The sequence below is a fragment of the Oncorhynchus nerka genome, linkage group LG15 (genome assembly GCF_034236695.1).
Source record: "Oncorhynchus nerka isolate Pitt River linkage group LG15, Oner_Uvic_2.0, whole genome shotgun sequence".
Classification (NCBI taxonomy): domain Eukaryota; kingdom Metazoa; phylum Chordata; class Actinopteri; order Salmoniformes; family Salmonidae; genus Oncorhynchus; species Oncorhynchus nerka.
The window spans coordinates 84,501,519-84,520,862 of record NC_088410.1 but is presented as its reverse complement, the minus strand read 5'-3'; the positions used below and the strand labels follow the sequence as shown (position 1 = coordinate 84,520,862).

General features: G+C 41.9%; 1 protein-coding gene across 1 annotated transcript; it reads right to left on the bottom strand.

The window, feature by feature from the left end:
• Nucleotides 1-555: 555 nt before the first annotated feature.
• On the bottom strand, nucleotides 556-17,843 carry LOC115143427 (zinc finger protein 362-like). The gene is made up of 9 exons (XM_029683851.2): nucleotides 17,511-17,843; nucleotides 13,400-13,463; nucleotides 12,637-12,889; nucleotides 12,149-12,274; nucleotides 8,524-8,833; nucleotides 8,190-8,414; nucleotides 7,436-7,514; nucleotides 4,477-4,635; nucleotides 556-4,254 (listed from the first exon to the last, which is right to left on the bottom strand). The coding sequence occupies exons 2-9, from the start codon at nucleotides 13,460-13,462 to the stop codon at nucleotides 4,138-4,140; spliced, it is 1,332 nt and encodes a 443-aa protein (XP_029539711.1). The 5' UTR covers nucleotide 13,463; nucleotides 17,511-17,843; the 3' UTR covers nucleotides 556-4,137.
• Between the last annotated feature and the right edge of the window lie 1,501 nt (nucleotides 17,844-19,344).

Genomic DNA, 19,344 nt, shown 5'->3' with positions numbered 1-19,344 from the left:
GTGTCTATTAAATAGATCACAACATTTCCTTAACAATTTTGGGTAGAAAATCAATATATTTGTTTTGATGAAAATACATTTTGGTCATCCTCACAATTCAAGCCAGTCCTCTAGGAAAACAAATCAGTTTGTCCTTCTTAATCTGTGTCCAGGAAACGGCTTCTTTGAGTGTTGTTCATTACCTTCAAAAATATATGGATGAGTGACTGTTAGACCATTTCTGGTGAACAATCAAATTATTAGGCTACAGCAGTTCTCATGGTGTCAATGTTATGGTCTTCAAAGTCCCAAACACAAACTGTGTAGTGGTTTGCAATTGGTGTTGGTTGTGTTGAGTTTAATGGTAAATGTCACAATACATACAGAGCGGTTTCCTGATAATGTTATTGAAAAACATAAGACTGCCATGCAATTCATTAAATTATTAGGGTTGTCGGAAAAGTCTTCATATAAGAATTGCATAAAGATAGACCTCTGAATAGAGCAGACACTTGTTGGACTATTCAAGGAGAGTTTGGTTGAAGCATTAGGTTGCTAAGAGAAGGACAAACTGAATTGCTTTCATGGAGGAATTTATTTTCATAAAATATATTGGTTAAGAACCCAAAGTTGCAAAGGAAATGTTGTGACCAATTTAATAAACACAAGAGACCAGCAAAATGGATGTGTGTGGCAGTATAGTAAGAACAGCGGCATCTATTGGTCAAAACATGGTACTTTCACAGTACTTTTGTGTAATTGAAGTTGCATTATTTACCCATCTCTCTGAGCAGGTAGAGAAAAACATAACCAGATATACAAGGTACACATTACATAGTATGGAGAAGCAATACTCCAAGCCACAGCTTCATACTACTGTCATACAAAGAAAAATTATACTGTTTACTGGTTGTTGGGGTGGGATTGACATGGGGTGTTGGGGATCTGTGGGTGGCTTTTTACCATTTTTTTTTGGGGGGGGGGGGATTCCTCATGTCTTACTCATTGGTAGGAAGATGTTTGGTCCAAATTGGATGTTGGGTACTATATTTATTGAATATTATCTGAATCCCACAAATTCCAGTTGGAGTACAATCAATTAGCTACATTTCTCAGAGATGAAATGATATTTAAATACAATAATGTTTCAGGAATGATAATCCTATCTGTTATTATCTACAGAAACAGTTTCAGAACAATCTCAAATGGTTGGTGTCAATCCTCTCGTGCGATTTTTGAGGTGCAACAACACAGTAGATGGTGAGGAGGCAGCACATGTTGCTCTTGACAGAGTTTCACATTTGTAAACCTATGAAAGGCCAGGAGGTATCACATTTTGTAATGTGCCTTGCTATTTCTCTGCCATGTTCAACCAGATAGCACACCATATGCATCACTGGCAGACAGGGACAATATATTCTAATTCAAACGGTTAGGGATTACAATTATTTGGTTGCAAACCTGTGCATTCTTGGATTTGGCCTTTTCATCTCTACTTCATAGGTAAAATAGAAGGAAATATGAGGATACCCCTTCCCTCATCAATGTAAGTAAACAAATCTATGTAGCACACAGGAAGAGCTCATGCATGTACTTTACCACAGCATTCCAAATGGTGAAGCGGTTCTTTCGGCAAGTCACGTTGAAATGTTGCATATAATGGAATGTGTGATAGAAGATACTTCGTAAATTTCCATTTTTAAAATGAGTTTGTCTGCTTCATTTAAAATATTGTTAAAAGTCTCTCAGTTACTGGAATGGCTTGAACCAACAAATATGTTCAGAGCATTCGGAAAGTATTTAGAGACCTTGATTTCCCCCCCATATTTTGTTACATTTCAGCCTTGTTCTAAAATTTATGAAATTGTTTTTTTCCATCAATCTACACACAATACCACATATTGACAAAGTAAAACGTTTAGAAATGTGTGCAAATGTACTAAAATAAAAACTGAAATATGACATTTACATAAGAACTCAAGTCTCTTTATCCAGTACTTTGTTGAAGCACCTTTGGCAGCGATTACAGCCTCATGTCTTCTTGTGTATGACGCTGCAAGCTTGGCAAACCTGTACTTGGGGAGTTTCTCCCATTCTTCTCTGCAGAGCCTCAAGCTCTGTCAGGGTGGATGGGGAGTTTCTCCCATTCTTCTCTGCAGAGCCTCTCAAGCTCTGTCAGGTTGGATGGAAGCGTCACTGCACAGCTATTTTCAGGTCTCTCCAAAGATCAATCGGGTTCAAGTCCGGGCACTGAAGGACATTCAGAGACTTGTCCTGAAGCCAGTCCTGCGTTGTCTTGAATGTGTGCTTAGGGTCGTTGTCCTGTTGGAAGGTGAACCTTCGCCCCAGTCTGAGGTCCTGAGCAGGTTTTCATCAAGGATCTCTCTGTACTTTGTTCCGTTCATCTTTCCCTTGATCCTGACTAGTCTCCCAATCCATGCCGCGGAAAAACATTCCCACAGCATGATGCTGCCACCACCATGCTTCACTGTAGGGATGTTGCCAGGTTTCCTCCAGACGTGACGCTTGGCATTCAGGCCAAATAATGAAACCAAGATTTAAGTAGAACAGAGAATCTTGTTTCTCATGGTCTGATTCTAACTCTTAGCGGGCTGTCATGTGCCTTTTACTGAGGAGTGGCTTCTGTCTGACAACTCTACCATAAAGGCCTGATTGGTGGAGTGCTGCAGAGATGGTTGTCCTTCTGGAAGGTTCTCCCATCTCCACAGAGGAACTCTGGAGCTCTGTCAGTGACCACCGGGTTCTTGGTCACCTCCCTGATCAAGGCCCTTGTCCTCCGATTGCTCAGTTTGGCCAGCAGACAGCTCTAGGAAGAGTCTTGGTGGTTCCAAACTCCTTACATTTAACAATGATGGAGACCACTGTGTTCTTGGACCTTCAATGCTGCATAACTTTTTTTGGTAACCTTTTCCAGATCTGTTCCTCGACACAATCCTGTCTCAGAGCTCTACGGACAATTCCTTCAACCTCATGGCTTTGTTTTTGCTTTGACATGCACTGTCAACTGTGGCACCTTATATAGACAGGTGTCTGCCTTTCCAAATCATGTCCAATCAATTGAATTTACCACAGGTGTACTCCAATCAAGTTGTAGAAACATCAAGGATGATCAATAGAAACAGGATGCACCTGAGCTCAATTTCGAATCTCATTGCAGATAGTCTGAATAATTTTTATTTGTAATACAGTTGCTAAGATTTCTAAAAGCCTTTTTCCGCTTTGTCATTATGGGGTATTGCGTGTAGATTTTATTTAATCAATTTTAGAAACGGCTGTAACATAACAAAATGTAGAAAAGGGGTTAGGGGTCTGAATCATTTCCGAATGCACTGTATGTCAGTTCCATAATGGACCATTTCATTTCTTCAATACATGGCAGTGCTTATCAATTCAGCAAACCAAAACATTGAAGGTTCTACAAATATCAGCATCAGATTCAAAATATATATTTTAGTGCTCTTCAGGATAGCCTTGAACAGTTTCCTTTTAAATACCATGGACAATAACAAGATGAAAAATACAACTACAACAATAACACATAGGTATTGACCCTCCAATTGGAAAGTATTTTGTGTGCATTGTTGTCTAAAAGACATACTTAAATGTGATAAAGCTTACTTGAGAACATTTTCTTTTTAAGTAACAAAATGATGCAACATTGACATTAGGATTGGTACAAAAAGCTATTCATCTTCTTGGCCTAACTAAAAGGAAGACAAAAGTTCCCAATGCAAATATACTTTTGCAAAGAGTAAAGGGAGAATAACAATATAAAAAAGTGGTCATTTAATGCTTTATAACACCTAGAGTGAATGTTTTTAGCTGCCTGGAGCAATGCTTTTTATTGTCTTAGCATAGGCCAAAAAGGTTTTTACTCTACCATGAGGCCTGAAAGTGCTGTAAAATCATTTTTGGATGTCCCAAACATTCCCCAACCACAAAATACAAAAAATAAATAAAAAGAGTCTGGCATCTTTTGAAAAGGTACAAATACAGTCTGGCACATTTTTGGAACCAGCATAGGGGAAAACAAACAAATAAAAGCCCATATCTAGGATTGATTACGCTAAAGTGGAGGGGTGACCTTACAGGGGGTTCCTCCATGAGGGTCAGGGGTAGGGTGTCAAGGTGAATTGCTCAGATGAGGGATATCCGTATGGGGATATTAGGAGACCCTGTCCTCTGTGGAGAGTGATGGCTCACCAGGTGCTCTACCACCGTGTGTTTAGACATGTGCTTCATAAGGTAGGTCTCCTGAAGACAAACAAAGAAGGTTTCAGTCAACACCGAGGCTCAGTAGACAAAGAGGTATACATGCTTCACTAAAGCGACATTGTTGAGTGATGATCTGACAACATTGGCTCACTCTTATTGCCTGAGAATGAGGAAACAAAGAACGGTCAATTGCAAACAGCGTTGCATGGTTTCTCACATCCTGTGAAAACATCAGCTCATGCTGCACTATAGCCTACTCACTGAGGTGTAGGCTCTGCCACACATGCTGCAGCAGTAGGCCTTGGCGTTTTTGATGGCATGCACAGACAAGTGAATCTGCAATGAGGCTGAGTCCGAGTAGGCACGGTAGCAGTTTGGACACTTGTAGGGCTTGTCTTTGTTGTGCTGTCTCTGGTGAGACTGGGGCAGGGAAAGAGACGGACACAGAGATTACCTAATACAATTATTCACAGACCTACAGTACCAGTCAAAAGTTTGGACACAGCGACTCATTCAAGGGTTTTTCTTTACTTTTTACTATTTTTTACTGTAGAATAATAGTGAAGACATCAAAACTATGAAATAACACATGCAATCATGTAGTAACCAAAAAAGTGTTGAACAAATCAAAGTATATTTTAGATTTTAGCTTCTTCAAAGTGCCATAATATGGACATGGGTCTTTTACCAAATAGGGCTATATTCTGCATACCACCCCTACCTTGTCACAACACAACTGATTGGCTCAAACGCATTAAGGAAATAATTCCACAAATTTACTTTTAATAAGGCATACCTGTTCATTGAAATGCATTCCATGTGACTACCTCACTAAGCTGGTTGAGAGAATGCCAAGAATGTGGAAAGCTGTCATCAAGGAAAATAATGGCTCTCTCAAATATTGTCACACCCTGATCTGTTTCACCTGTCTTTGTGCTTGTCTCCACGCCGCACCAGATGTCTCGCATCTCCCCTGATTATCACCCGTGTATTTATACCTGCATTTTCTGTTTTGTCTGTTGACAATTCATCTTGTCCCGTCAGTTTGTCTTAGTCTTCCTAGTTCTGACCCTGATCTTGCCCGCCGTCTTGTACCTGCCTGACTCTGATTTGGATTACGACCCTTTGCCTGCCTCGACTTACCTTTTGCATGCACCTTGCATGCACTAAACTCAGCAAACAAAGAAACATCCTCTCACTGTCAACTGTGTTTATTTTCAGCAAACTTAACATGTGTAAATATTTGTATGAACATAACAAGATTCAACAACTGAGTCATAAACTGAACAAGTTCCACAGACATGTGACTAACAGAAATGGAATAATGTGTCCCTGAACAAAGGGGGGGTCAATTCAAAAGTAAATGTCAGTATCTGGTGTGGCCACCAGCTGCATTAAGTTCTGCAGTGCGTCTCCTCATGGCCTGCACCAGATTAGCTAATTCTTGCTGTGAGATGTTACTCCACTCTTCCACCAAGACACCTGCAAGTTCCCGGACATTTCTAGGGGGAATGGCCCTAGCCCTCACTCTCCGATCCAACAGGTCCCAGATGTGCTCAATGGGATTGAGATCCGGGCTCTTCGCTGACCATGGCAGAACACTGACATTCCTGTCTTGCAGGAAATCACGCACAGGATGAGCAATATGGCTGGTGGCATTGTCATGCTGGAAGGTCATGTCAGGATGAGCCTGCAGGAAGGGTACCAAATGAAGGAGGAGGATGTCTTCCCTGTAACGAACAGCATTCAGATTGCCTGCAATGACAACAAGCTCAGTCCGATGATGCTGTGACCCACCTCCCCAGACCATGACGGACCCTCCACCTCCAAATAGATCCCGCTCCAGAGTACAGGCCTCGGTGTAACGCTCATTCCTTCGAAGATAAACGCGAATCCGACCATCACCCCTGGTGAGACAAAACCGTGACTCGTCAGTGAAGAGTACTTTTTGCCAGTTCTGTCTGGTCCAGCGATGGTGGGTTTGTGTCCATAGGCGACATTGTTGCCGGTGATGTCTGGTGAGGACCTGCCTTACAACAAGCCTACAATCCCTCAATCCCGCCTCTCTCAGCCTATTGCTGACAGTCTGAGAACTGATGGAGGGATTGTTCGTTCCTGGTGTAACTCAGGGAGTTGTTGTTGCCATCCTGTACCTGTCCCGCAGGTGTGATGTTCGGATGTACTGATCCTGTGCAGGTGTTGCGACATGTGGTGATCAGCTGTCCATCCTGTCTCTCCCTGTAGCGCTGTCTTATGTGTCTCACAGTACGGACATTGCAATTTATTTCCATGGCCACATCTACAGTCCTCACAGTCCGCACGTTCACGCAGATGAGCAGGGACTTTGGGCATCTTTCTTATGGTGTTTTTTTTGAGTCGGTAGAAAGGCCTCTTTAGTGTCCTAAGTTTTCATAACTGTGATCTTAATTGCCTACAATCTGTAAGTTGTTTGTGTCTTAACGACAGTTCCACAGGTGCATGTTCATTAACTGTTCATTGAACAAACATGGGAAACTGTGTTTAAACCCTTTACATTGAAGATCTGTGAAGTTATTTGGATTTTTACAAATTACCTTTGAAAGACAGGGTCCTGAAAAAGGGATGTTTCTTTGTTTGCTGAGTTTATGATAGTTCTAGTCTCAGAACTTATCTGCCTCTTGTGTCTGCATCTGGGTCTTAACCTGAGCCATGATAAATATAAAATAGATTTGGATTTGTTTAACACTTTTTTGGTTACTACATGATTCCATTTGTGTTATTTCATAGTTTTGATGTCTTCATTATTATTCTACAATGTATAAAATAGTAAAAATAAAGAAAAACCCTGGAATGAGTAGGTCTCCAAACTTTTGACTGGTACTGTATTTGTCTAGACATTCAGGGTGGGAAAACACCTGTCAAACCAGGCCATTAACTGACCAAAATGGAGGAAAATCATGCTGAATATGTAATGTTCAAAATCTAAAACATACTACAGTAAAAATACAATTATTTACAAAAGTTGGCAATAATTTCAGATATAATAGCATGTGTGTGAAATATGAGGAATGAATAGCATTGTCTTTGACTGTGGATTTGATATGTTATGTGTTCCTCTACTGTAAAACCAATTGTGACAAATGTGACACTTTAGGAGACATTTTATGCCAACCACAGTGGTAAAGAACCCAGCATCAATGCTTCAAAAGTAGAACCTGAGCATGAGTTTAACTGAAAATACCTGCAGATTGGAGAGCTGGGTGAAGGCTTTTTCACAACCTGGATGGGCACATTTATAGGGCCGATCCCCAGTGTGAATTCTGTAAAAGATATAGTGTGTATATATAGTAAATGAGGCTGCAGCATCCGGCACACATGTCGACATAGGGCAGCAGGCCGGATATTTTATTTTCTCTCTCTCCCCCCCTCTCCCTCTCTCTAAGATACTTCACTTCCTTTTTGATATAATCTATAAAGGCAAATAACACTAGGGTAAATAAACGTAGGCCTAGATTCAATCAGATCAAGCCATTAACCGGCCGTAGCTGATGAGGTGGCGTATCAGAGGTGTAACTGTGTTGGAGCTGTCAAATCGGTGAGTCCCACTCACGTTTGTTCAGAATGAGAAAGTGTAGGCAATATAGAAATAATGACGTTCCAATTGAAAATCATTAAAGAAAAGAATGGTTTCTATCAGCCTTAGAGGTGTAGATTACAACTCACATTCCTGTGCCAGCTTATAATCAAGACTGCATAGGATTTATCTTCATGCGACTCAGTGCATGACAGCTCTAACACAGTTCCGACACCGCCAAAACAACTGCAGGTGTCAGGTAGATAGAATCTATCCCTTCAAGCGTTAGGATTCTGGGAAAGATACATCATCACCACACTATATGACTTATTTTCCTTTTTGGTGTTCTTGGTAGAGCACCTATAAAGATCTTTATAGGGTACATGAAAACACTATCAAACGTGATAAAATAAGATTTGACCTTGTGTGCTGCTGCAGGTGGGAGAGCTGGCGGAAGCATTTCTCGCAGTAAGAACAGTGATAAGGTTTGACACCCAGGTGAATGCGGAGGTGCTGGGCTAGGTAGGATGCGTTGGTGAAAGATTTGGAGCAGTAGGGACACTTGTGCGGCTTGACCTCTGTGTGGGACTTGGAGTGCATCTGCATGTCTGACTTGGAGAAGAAGGTCAGTGGGCACAATTTACACCTGTGCAAACACACACACGAAACACACCGTAAGCAATCAATATGACAGTAAGACATTTGGAGTGAAATCAACATGTAGCAGTCTATAAAAGTGTAATGTGTGCTCATGCCTGTAGCATTTGCCCTCTTTGGGGATGATGTTGTGGCAGGATTGGTCGTTGCCTGAAGCGAGGATTGGGTAAGGCACCACCAACAGAGGGCCACCACTGTTCTCTGCTTTTATCTTCTTACGCCCTCGCCCCAGCAGTCCAGCAAGGCCCCCGTTACTTTTGATTTGCTCCATCCCAGGGCCACTGGCCAAGCTGGAGAGGACATGATGAGGCGAGAGGGCTCCGCCTAGCTGGCTCTGGCTGTTGGAGGTGGGTGTGGTCAGAGTGATGGAGGTGTTATGGTTGCCAGTTCGAGAGGAAAGTGCCAGACCTGGCAAGTCAAGAGGTGAAAATAACTTACAAACTAGATTTAACAGAACTGTAATGCAAGACTGAATATATACACTATATATACACAAGTATGTGGACACCCCTTCAAATTAGTATATTCGGCTATTTCAGCCACACCAGTTGCTGACCGGTGTATAAAAATCGAGCACACAGCCATGCTATCTCCATGGACAAACATTGGCAGTATGTTGGCCTTACTGAAGAGCTCAGTGACTTTCAATGGGGCACCGTCATAGGATGCCACCTTTCCAACAAGTCAGTTCGTCAAACTTCTGCCCTGCTAGAGCTGCCTCTGTCAACTGTAAGTGCTGTTATTGTGAAGTGGAAACGTCTAACAGCAACAACAGCTCAGCCGCGAAGTGGTAAGCTACACAAGCTCACAGAAGGGAACTGCCGAGTGCTGAAGCGCATATCGCGTAACAATTGTCTGTCCTCGGTTCCAACACTCCAAACTGCCTGGGAGCTTCATGTAATGGGTTTCCATGGCAGAGCAGCCGCACACAAACCTAAGATCAACAATGCTCAATGCCAAGTGTCGGCTGGAGTGGTGTAAAGCTTGCCGCCATTGGACTCTTGAGCAGTGAAAATGCATTCTCTGGAGTGACGAATCACGCTTCACCATCTGGCAGTCAGATGGACATATCTGGGTTTGGTGGATGCCAGGAGAACGCTACCTGCCCCAATGCAAAGTGCCAACTGTAAAGTTAGGTGGAGGAGCAATAATGGTCTGGGGCTGTTTTTGTGGTTTGAGCTAGGCCCCTTAGTTCCAGTGAAGGGAAAACAACGCGACAGCCTACAATGGCCAAGTTAACAAACAGATCACAGACCATTTCGAATCCCACCGTACCTTCTCCGCTGTGCAATCCGGTTTCCGAGCTGGTCAAGGGTGCACCTCAGCCACGCTCAAGGTACTAAACGATATCATAACCGCCATCGATAAAAGACAGTACTGTGCAGCAGTCTTCTTCGACCTGGCCAAGGCTTTTGACTCTGTCAATCACTGCATTCTTATCGGCAGACTCAACAGCCTTGGTTTCTCAAAAGAATGCCTCGCCTGGTTCACCAACTACTTCTCAGATAGAGTTCAGTGTGTCAAATCGGAGGGCCTGTTGTCCGGACTTCTGGCAGTCTCTATGGGGGTGCCACAGGGTTCAATTCTCGGGCCGACTCTTTTCTCTGTATATATATCAATGATGTCGCTCTTGCTGCGGGTGATTCCTTGATTCACCTCTATGCAGACAAACACCATTCTGTATACATCTGGCCCTTCTTTGGACACTGTTAACAAACCTCCAAACGAGCTTCAATGCCATACAACACTCCTTCCGTGGCCTCCAACTGCTCTTAAATGCTAGTAAAACTAAATGCATGCTCTTCAACCGATCGCTGCCCTCACCCGCCTGCCCGACTAGAATCACTACTCTGGACGGTTCTGACTTAGGTATTTGTAGTTGTCCACATATTCTAAGTGTATGTCTAAACTGTAAACTCTCCTTCCAAACTCATATTAAGCATCTCCAATCCAAAATTAAATCTAGAATCGGCTTCCTATTTCGCAACAAAGCCTCTTTCAATCAAGCTGCCAAACAGCCTCGTAAAACTGACTATCCTACCAATCCTCGACTTCGGTGATGTCATTTACAAAATAGCCTCCAACCCTCTACCTAGCAAACTGGATGCAGTCTATCACAGTGCCATCCGTTTTGTCACCAAAGCTCCATATCAGCCACCACTGCGACCTGTATGCCCTCGCCAAACCCACTGGCTCCAGGTCATCTATAAGTCTTTGCGAGGTAAAGCTCTGCCTTATCTCAGCTCACTGGTCACCATAGCAACACCCACCCGTAGCACACGCTCCAGCAGGTATATCTCACTGGTCATCTCCAAAGCCAACACCCACTTTGGCTGCCTTTCCTTCCAGTTCTCTGCTGCCAATGGCTGGAACGAATTGCAAAAATCGCTGAAGTTGGAGACTTCTATCTCCCTCACTAACTTTAAGCATCAGCTATCTGAGCAGCTTACCGATCGCTGCAACTGTACACAGCCCATCTGTAAATAGCCCATCCAATCTACCTACCTCATCCCCATATTGTTTTTTTACACACCAGTATTTCTACTTGCACATCTATCACTCCAGTGTTAATTTGCTAAATTGAAATTACTTCACTACTATGGCCTATTTATTGCCTTACCGCCTTACTCCATTTGCACACACTGTATGTAGATTTGTATATTGTGTTATAGACTGTACTTTTGTTTATTCCATGTGTAACTCTGTTTTTTGTTGCACTGCTTTGCTTTATCCTGTCCAGGTTGCAGTTGTAAATGAGAACTTGTTCTCAACTGGCCATCCTGGTTACATAAAGGTGAAAAAAACAATGACATACTAGATGATTCTGTGCTTCCAACTTTGTGGCAACAGTTTGGGGAAGGCTCTTTCTTGTTTCAGCATGGCAATGCCCCCGTGCACAAAGTGCGGTCCATATGTAACAGTATAACTTTAGACCGTCCCCTCGCCCATACCCGGGCGCGAACCAGGGACCCTCTGCACACATCAACAACAGTCACCCACGAAGCATCGTTACCCATCGCTCCACAAAAGCCGCAAGGGGAAACACTACTTCAAGGTCTCAGAGTAAGTGACGTCACCGATTGAAACGCTATTTAGCGCGCACCACCGCTAACTAGCTAGCTATTTCACATCCGTTACACATACAGGAATGGTTTGTCGAGATCGGTGTGGAAGAAACTGACTGGCCTGCACAGAGCCCCGACCTCAACCCCATCGAACACCTTTGGGATGAATTGGAACACTGACTGCGAGCCAGGCCTAATCGCCCAACATCAGTGCCCAACCTCACTAATGCTCTTTTGGCTGAATGGAAACAAGTCCCCGCAGAAATGTTCCAACATCATTTGGAAAGCCTTCCCAGAGGAGTGGAGGCTGTTTTATAGCAGCAAAGCGGGACCAACTCCATATTAATGCCCATGATTCTAGAACGTTTGACCAGCAGGTGTCCACATACTTTTTTAATTACGCAGACTTTTTCAGAGAAAATTATTTCTTGACATGTTCCCTTTTAGTTAGTCGCTCAACGTAGGAATACTCTTTGTGCATACTCCTTGGCTGAAGTAGTTTGAAATCACACCGGTAAGCCAAAAGTCATGTCACATTTTGAGAAGCCTGGATTAGTCTACAGGCCAATAGTACAGGATTCTGGAAAAAGGCTGTGGAAGTCAGCCTCTCTTTCCATGTATGTGCCAGGAGGCACAAATGTCAAAACAATGTCATTACCTGATAGGTGATTCGTTCTAGAGGGTTGGTCAATGATTTGACGCAAATGCCAGTCTTCCCACAATCCTCTTGCTTTTATAGCCGTCTTATCGTCCAGATTCAAATTTACATCACCAAGAATACGTCCTGTTAGAGATGTGCAGAAAATGCACATAATTGACCAGAAATGCTTTTACAGGAAATATAAAGCCTTGGCTCATAAGACTCAATAACAATTTTCCTTATCTATCCATCCATCAAGGATAAAAAAATAAGTATTACAGTAATTACAAGATACAATTTACAAAAAGTGATGGGATGTGTGCCAATCATTTGATGAGACTGAGGAAGATGGGAGGGAGAGTGATCGCATGACATTCAGTAGAGATTCATTCTGATGTGAACCACCTCTGAGAATGGGTGAATTTCTTGCACATCACTAACTGAGTGAGGGATGGTGGTCAATGACAATGGAGTCTGGCCTGGTGAGGTGGGTGCGGTCAGCGTACCTGCGACTGAGCTGGAGGCCGTCCGGGTGTGCAGGGCAATGTCTGGCTGGGACGAGCTGTGGACATGGAGACCTTGTTGCATCTGCTGCAGTTTCTGAACTGACATCTGGACTTGCTGCCCACCTCCTGTCTGTGTAGGATTCCCCAGTCGTTGCTGAGGGGAGGGAACTGTGGAAGGCGGAAGGTGGGGTGGTCTGATCTTCTCAGCCATCAGCTGTTCCTTGATCTTGTTGATCAACACAATATTATCCATCTGATAGCAGGTAGACAACACAGAGACAAGAGAACAGTCAGTTAAATCTCAGACATTCTCATTTTGGAAAATACTGACTGTGACCAAAGTTACCCTACTTATGCTTGTCAGTCAATTTGGGGACTATAATTGATGTTTATGACTGCTAAGGCCACATAGGCCGTTCACAACCAGAGAAGTTGATTTTTCGCTTCAGATCCTCTAACATCTTTGACTGGGCTTACAATTGTGTTGCTTTGGCTCCCTCCAATGGACTCGAAGGGAAATAACTTGAACAATGTAACCTAAGAACAAGATCTGTAAAAATAGTGTGTACTTTACATGGAAATGTGCATGACAATCAAGCAGGCAAAATACCTCTCATTGCTCATGGGTCTCAATGTTACACTGCCTAGAATAATAATTTAAAATCTTCCCAATATACTGCCCACTGTCATCTTCTTCATCCTCTTGTACACTAACAATCCTGTTGTTGAATGTTAGAGGGTAAAGTCTACAGTTAGTACTCACCTGCCCAGGCATGGTGGGGGGTGGAGGCCAGAAGTAGGGATTATTAAAACGAGGTTCAGCCATTCTATGAAAAACAAACCAAATAAAAAATTATATTCTGCACAAAAAATGAAATGTTTTTATTGTGCAGTGAAAAATTAGGGCAAAGTGCCTTGCTCAAGGGCACCGACAGATTTTTCACTTTTTCGGCTCGGGTATTCAAACCAGCGACCTTTCGGTTATTGGCCCAACGCTCTAACAGCTAGGCTACCTGCCGCTAAGCTTCCTGTCACTAGACTACCTGCCACTAGCTTGCAGTTAGGATACCAGCCGCTAGGCTACCTGCCGCTAAGCTACCTGCCGCTCTACAACAGTTTATTCAGCATCATACAATTAACGCAAATGTTTTCAGCATTTATGAGTTCATAAGTTCCAATAGACTTATATAGTTAATACTTGCCATTTAGCCACATGCCAAATACTGAGCTTATGTTTGTAAATGTGTTGTATTCTAGCCTCCCGATTTCAAAGTAAATGGAATTACTTTCTAACTTCCTCCCATTCTCTTCCTTCACCATATCCATGACAAAAGTTTGTTTCCACATGCACTGTAGCTAAGGATAAAACTTCCTCCTCACACTGTTCTGAGTCACAACTTTCTAAAGTTGCCCACAGACAGCTGAAAATTTGCAGAGGATTCAATTCAGCAAGAAATTATTCAAAGAAGAGAAAGCTTGTGAGTCACAGGGATCGTCTCCTAGGAATTACCCAGGAGGCCTTTATTCTCCCTCTGTCAGCTCGTCAGCAGGGTCTTGAACCACCACACTGAATGATGGACATCTCCCCGAAGAAAACACAATCACATAACATGATCGGCTATAGCTTGTTAATGAACACTTGAAAGCTGCTATCTGAGAAAGCAGAAATGTTTATAAAAATACAGAGACAGTAAGCAGCTCAGAGCTGAACTACTGCCCATCCTCCTCTATGTCAACCAAACCATGGGGTCATCAGCTAGTCTCATGGGAAACAGGATGAGCACTTTGTCTCTCTCCTCCAAATACATCATGAACAGCACATAAATGATATCTCAAATGATGACAGGTCAGCCAAAGAAATTAGTTTGCTTTATGAAAGCCAGCATATGTGATGGCAGGCCCGAGTCTAGATGGAGTCAGACAGGTTGCATAATATGTTTTTCATACAGTCTTATGAGCTAGTCCAAAAACTATATAGAGGCATTTTGGCAGTTTCCTATAACATCTTGTGATTGAAGATAGAATTGCATAAATAGTTGAGGTGTTTGAAAAAGATATGGTCTTTCGGTAGCCTACAGTGTCTATGAGAATGTTGATATTTTCACAGGGGACAAAATATCCCTCATCCCCGCTTCCTGATGTTCCATTTAGAGTGTATGTCATTGATTTTCATTCCAATATCTCTAAATGCAAAGGTCCAATTTGGAAGTATTTGGGGGAAAGAGCATTGCTTCTCTTTGTCCCATGGTAGAGCCTGCTGCTCACTCATAGCTGTCTGAGATCTGTGGGGGTCTTTCTTTCCATTGCTTCGTTTTTCAAGCCTTATAATTGTTTCATGACATATTGCGTGATTTGGCACAGACCACCATTCTGATGTCTGACTTAGCAGCGTAGCACAGTCCATTTGCATGAGCCAAAAGAAACAAAAATAATACGTCCAAGCGTATGAACCTAAACCAAGAAAATATTTCCCTAATGATGCCGACGGGTGTCCGTTTCACTTCCTGGAGTTACTCTGAGTCTCCTGGGCTTCAGCTGAATATAAACCTGAGTTGATTATCTCCACCATATGACAGCTCAGTCTTTGATATGCCATGTTTGACGTTGGTGATGACAACCAGCCATCTTCTTCCGGCGACAGAGAGTAGTGTCAAACTATATTAAAGTAGAGAGACCTTTGTCCATTTCAAATACACAAAGTGTAGGGCATCCTGCCTGATGGTGACTGTATGGGGATTCTTCTCTGCCATTCTTTTGTAAACCATTGGCTCAATGGACATCCAGCCTACAACAGGCATAACTGCTATATTCAACTATCTGATCAGACTGGAGAAAAAAATTTCTTTGCCATGGCTACCCCTTGAAGACTGTATACTGTTATCATGGTATTACCAACATATTTTGTAACTTGACTTTGTCTAGATCAGTTCCTCTTATGTACAGTATGATGGTTGATCACGTCATTGGACACTAAACTGACTTTGAGGTTATTTCAGGGATAACAGGGACATGGTGGAGAACCGAGCCCTGGATCTAATCCAGATGCAAGATCTATAAAAAGTAGTCAGTCCCTAGAATGTCCTGTGGACCTACTGTGTTTGCAATCTAAAGTTCAAACCAATTGGCATTAGCAAGACTTCATCCAATTGATTATCTTAACTATTCCAGGTAACTAAACCTGCAGAGAGGATAGGTGATTACGAGTGTTTTTCAGATGGTAGGTTGCCAATCTGATGTACTGTTTCTAATTGATACTCAGCTGGAGTCAAATCCAGAGCCCCATACTGTGGGAACCCAGGATCAATGTTGGGAAATGAAACACACTTCACTCCTGTTATTGTCTGAGCCACTTGAAGATATGCCTATCATCAAAGTGTGGAACAACAAAATGTGGAGCAAATGTATCCCATGACCTTTTCACATGCAAATATCACTTGATTTATATTATGTATACGTAGTGCTTCATTTGCCATACAAATAGAGCAATATTACTTTTTCTTTTGTTAGAAGGGTCATAACTAATCATACACACCGTTGTTCAAAAAACATTTTTTCCAGTATGCAATGTTGAAACATTTCAATTGTATTGAGGAAGCAATGTCTTCAATTGAAATATTACAATATTTTGCATTAGTGAAATAGCCACGGTGGATCAGTTTATAAGCTATTTGAGTCATAGCAGAAATGGATGCATGCTGAAAACATCTGGTGAGATTGAGAACCGCCGTCTGAAATAAACGTGTCTATAATAAACCCGCAACACGGATTAAATCAATCTGAATGTATCGTTGTGTGACGCAGTAAAACCGCAAATACTCCTGTTTCGCACTCAACATTTTGTCTATTGCTGTCAAGACAGTCAGATGTACTAAGAACTATTCGACCACTGTTGCCTATATAAACGTATAGGGCTGGTCGTGTTTTTAAGGACATTAAAAAGAATAGGCTGCAGGCTATCAATCTTCTGACAATTAGCGGCAAATTAGTAAATAAATCGTGTAACATTAGCCCAACATCACATTTGCAGTAATATAATATAGGCTATTATTTGCTCTATAAATTATTTTCTCAAAACAAAGTGATCTATTATTAGAATATAACAAGGGATGACACATCACTTGAGGATGGTCCAGACTTGTAGACTAAAACAAAAGTTACTTAACTGGTCCTTTATTCTATCGGTAAATCAGCGTTTATTTCCAGATAAAAAAGACCTTTAGAACCTAAAATGCAAACACATAAAAACATCCAATAAGGTGCATTTTGACTGCAGAGCAACTCCAATCCCCCTAGCTTGTGCCTCGCTCCAATGCCTCTCCCACATTCTCAGACAGTTTTATTAAAACATTTCAGACAAAAGGAAAACAAAAATGGCAGCCTGTCTTATTTTTGTAAAGTCGGGACGCCATATTCTGCAGATCCCACATTTACAGATCACACAATTAAAAACGAGACTCCATGCATGCAAATTTGTCATCCGTTTATTTGTATTAAGTGTTCGAATGATTGTTTACTTAGATGTACAGGTTTGAATAGCCCGGCTCGAGGAATAAAAAAAATAAGACACTTCCCACAACAAAGCATGCATTGCAAAATGCAATGCGTTACGGTAACTGTTCGCTATCCAAATCCACAATTTATTCCCGAAGTAGCAAGCATAACTGCATTTCATCTGGCGAATTATTTTTGCTACATTCATAATAGAACTAGAATGTTGCCATATTCAAAAATGGATTGGTAATACACTAGTATGATTTATTTTGGTAACTTTTTGACGAAATGGTAGCAATAACTGCTTTCAAAATAGCATTGAGGCAGCCGAACGTTTTTAGAATGCCACGCAGAATATAATCGGGAAACAAATGTATACAAACCTGACACCTCGATTGTAGATTTTATTATATTTGATAAAAGGTTATTTTTGCTTGTCTTCAGTCGGAGTTACTTCAGACCTTCCGGGTCGCCATCTGTTCACTTCTGGGTGCTGCAAGCTAGGAATTGCTTTCACTGAAGCGGTCCGTTTTAAGTAGATTTTCAGAAATAGGCCTACAAAAGTACAAATATAGATATGTTAATTTTGAATACTTGCGCGATATAAACGTGGTTCAGCAGATTATGCGTAATTATAGTGACATTATTGACAAGTGTGGCAGGACTGTCTGTACCATAATTTCAAGGCACAGATTTAGCGTGTAATCAGGAGTGGAAAGAAAGAAGCTGCATTTAATGGATACAATTAAACAATTCTCAACAAACAATGCCCATCATGCCCTGAATTCTCGCAGTATACATTGTAAATTGTACAGGTCCCGTTCATTGAAGGCACACGGGTTCGCATATCGTATTTGTCTTTGTAACTGGAAAACCAAATCAGTCATTGGAGGTTTCAGGTAGCAAACATCCTCATTGCTTGAAGCTCACGTAGTGTTTTTATCTCTCATCAATAGGCTACTTCTCAAATTTAAATGATTTTTCGGATAAGGGTTGAAAATGGGGGTCTCTGTTATACTGTTCATGTAACCCCTATAGCACAGAGTAGCCTATTTGGTGTTTTACCCTGAAACAGTAATAATTATACCATGATATTACTATTAGTTTCTGTGCTGTAATCACTTTCTGGTCAACCATACATTTAGCCATTTTCCATTCCATAAACTCCCTAAAGCGGGTCAACCATACATTTAGCCATTTTCCATTCCATAAACCCCCTAAAGCGGGTCAACCATACATTTAGCCATTTTCCATTCCATAAACTCCCTAAAGCGGGTCAACCATACATTTAGCCATTTTCCATTCCATAAACTCCCTAAAGCGGGTCAACCATACAGTTAGCCATTTTCCATTTGTTACGAATCCCTTTTGGCCCGACAGGCTAGGGGGGATGGTAATGAGACCCGTAACATAACTCATGCAAATTATTATTGTGACAAAGTAAAAGTGTGCACGAAATAACCACGACAACAGAAATCTACCGTCAAACTCTAGGTTTATTTATAAACACACGGTAATGGGGGGAGCAGGAAAAGGGGCTGAGCTGGACCCAAGAAAAGAAACAATAAGTATTCAAAAACACCCCTAAGCTAGACTAGCCTACTTTAACAACAGCTAACTAACTAACCAAAAATACAGTTGGTGGTCCGCCCAGTTCTAACTAGTGTATTTAACAAAGTTCACCTACGGGTAGTGTATGCCCATGGGCGACTTGTCTTGGTTTCCCCTTTTCCCACCAGCAAACAAACACAAACACCATAACCAAAAACAATACTCACAGGTGATGACAAAGTGCTATGGAGGTGCTTAAACAAAAGAGAGGTTAAGACAAAAAGCGAGAGTGAACCACAGAGACCTACAGACATGGCATTTACAGAGAGATTGAGCTAGAGATTGCTAGAGAGCAAACAAATGATGGGGTTTTTAAACCATGGGGAAGGAACTGTGATAGGATAGGAAGTAGGAGGAGGTGTGTCTTCTGATTGATGATTGATTGTTGACTGATTGGGGAGTGATGATTTCACCTGTGAGGGGAGAAGGAGAGAAAAGAAACACACACACAGGATACACACACACACACAGGATAACTGTATCCGTAACACCATTCCATAAACTCCCTAAAGCTGGTCAACCATACATTTAACCATTTTCCATTCCATAAACTCCCTAAAGCTGGTCAACCATACATTTAGCCATTTTCCATTCCATAAACTCCCT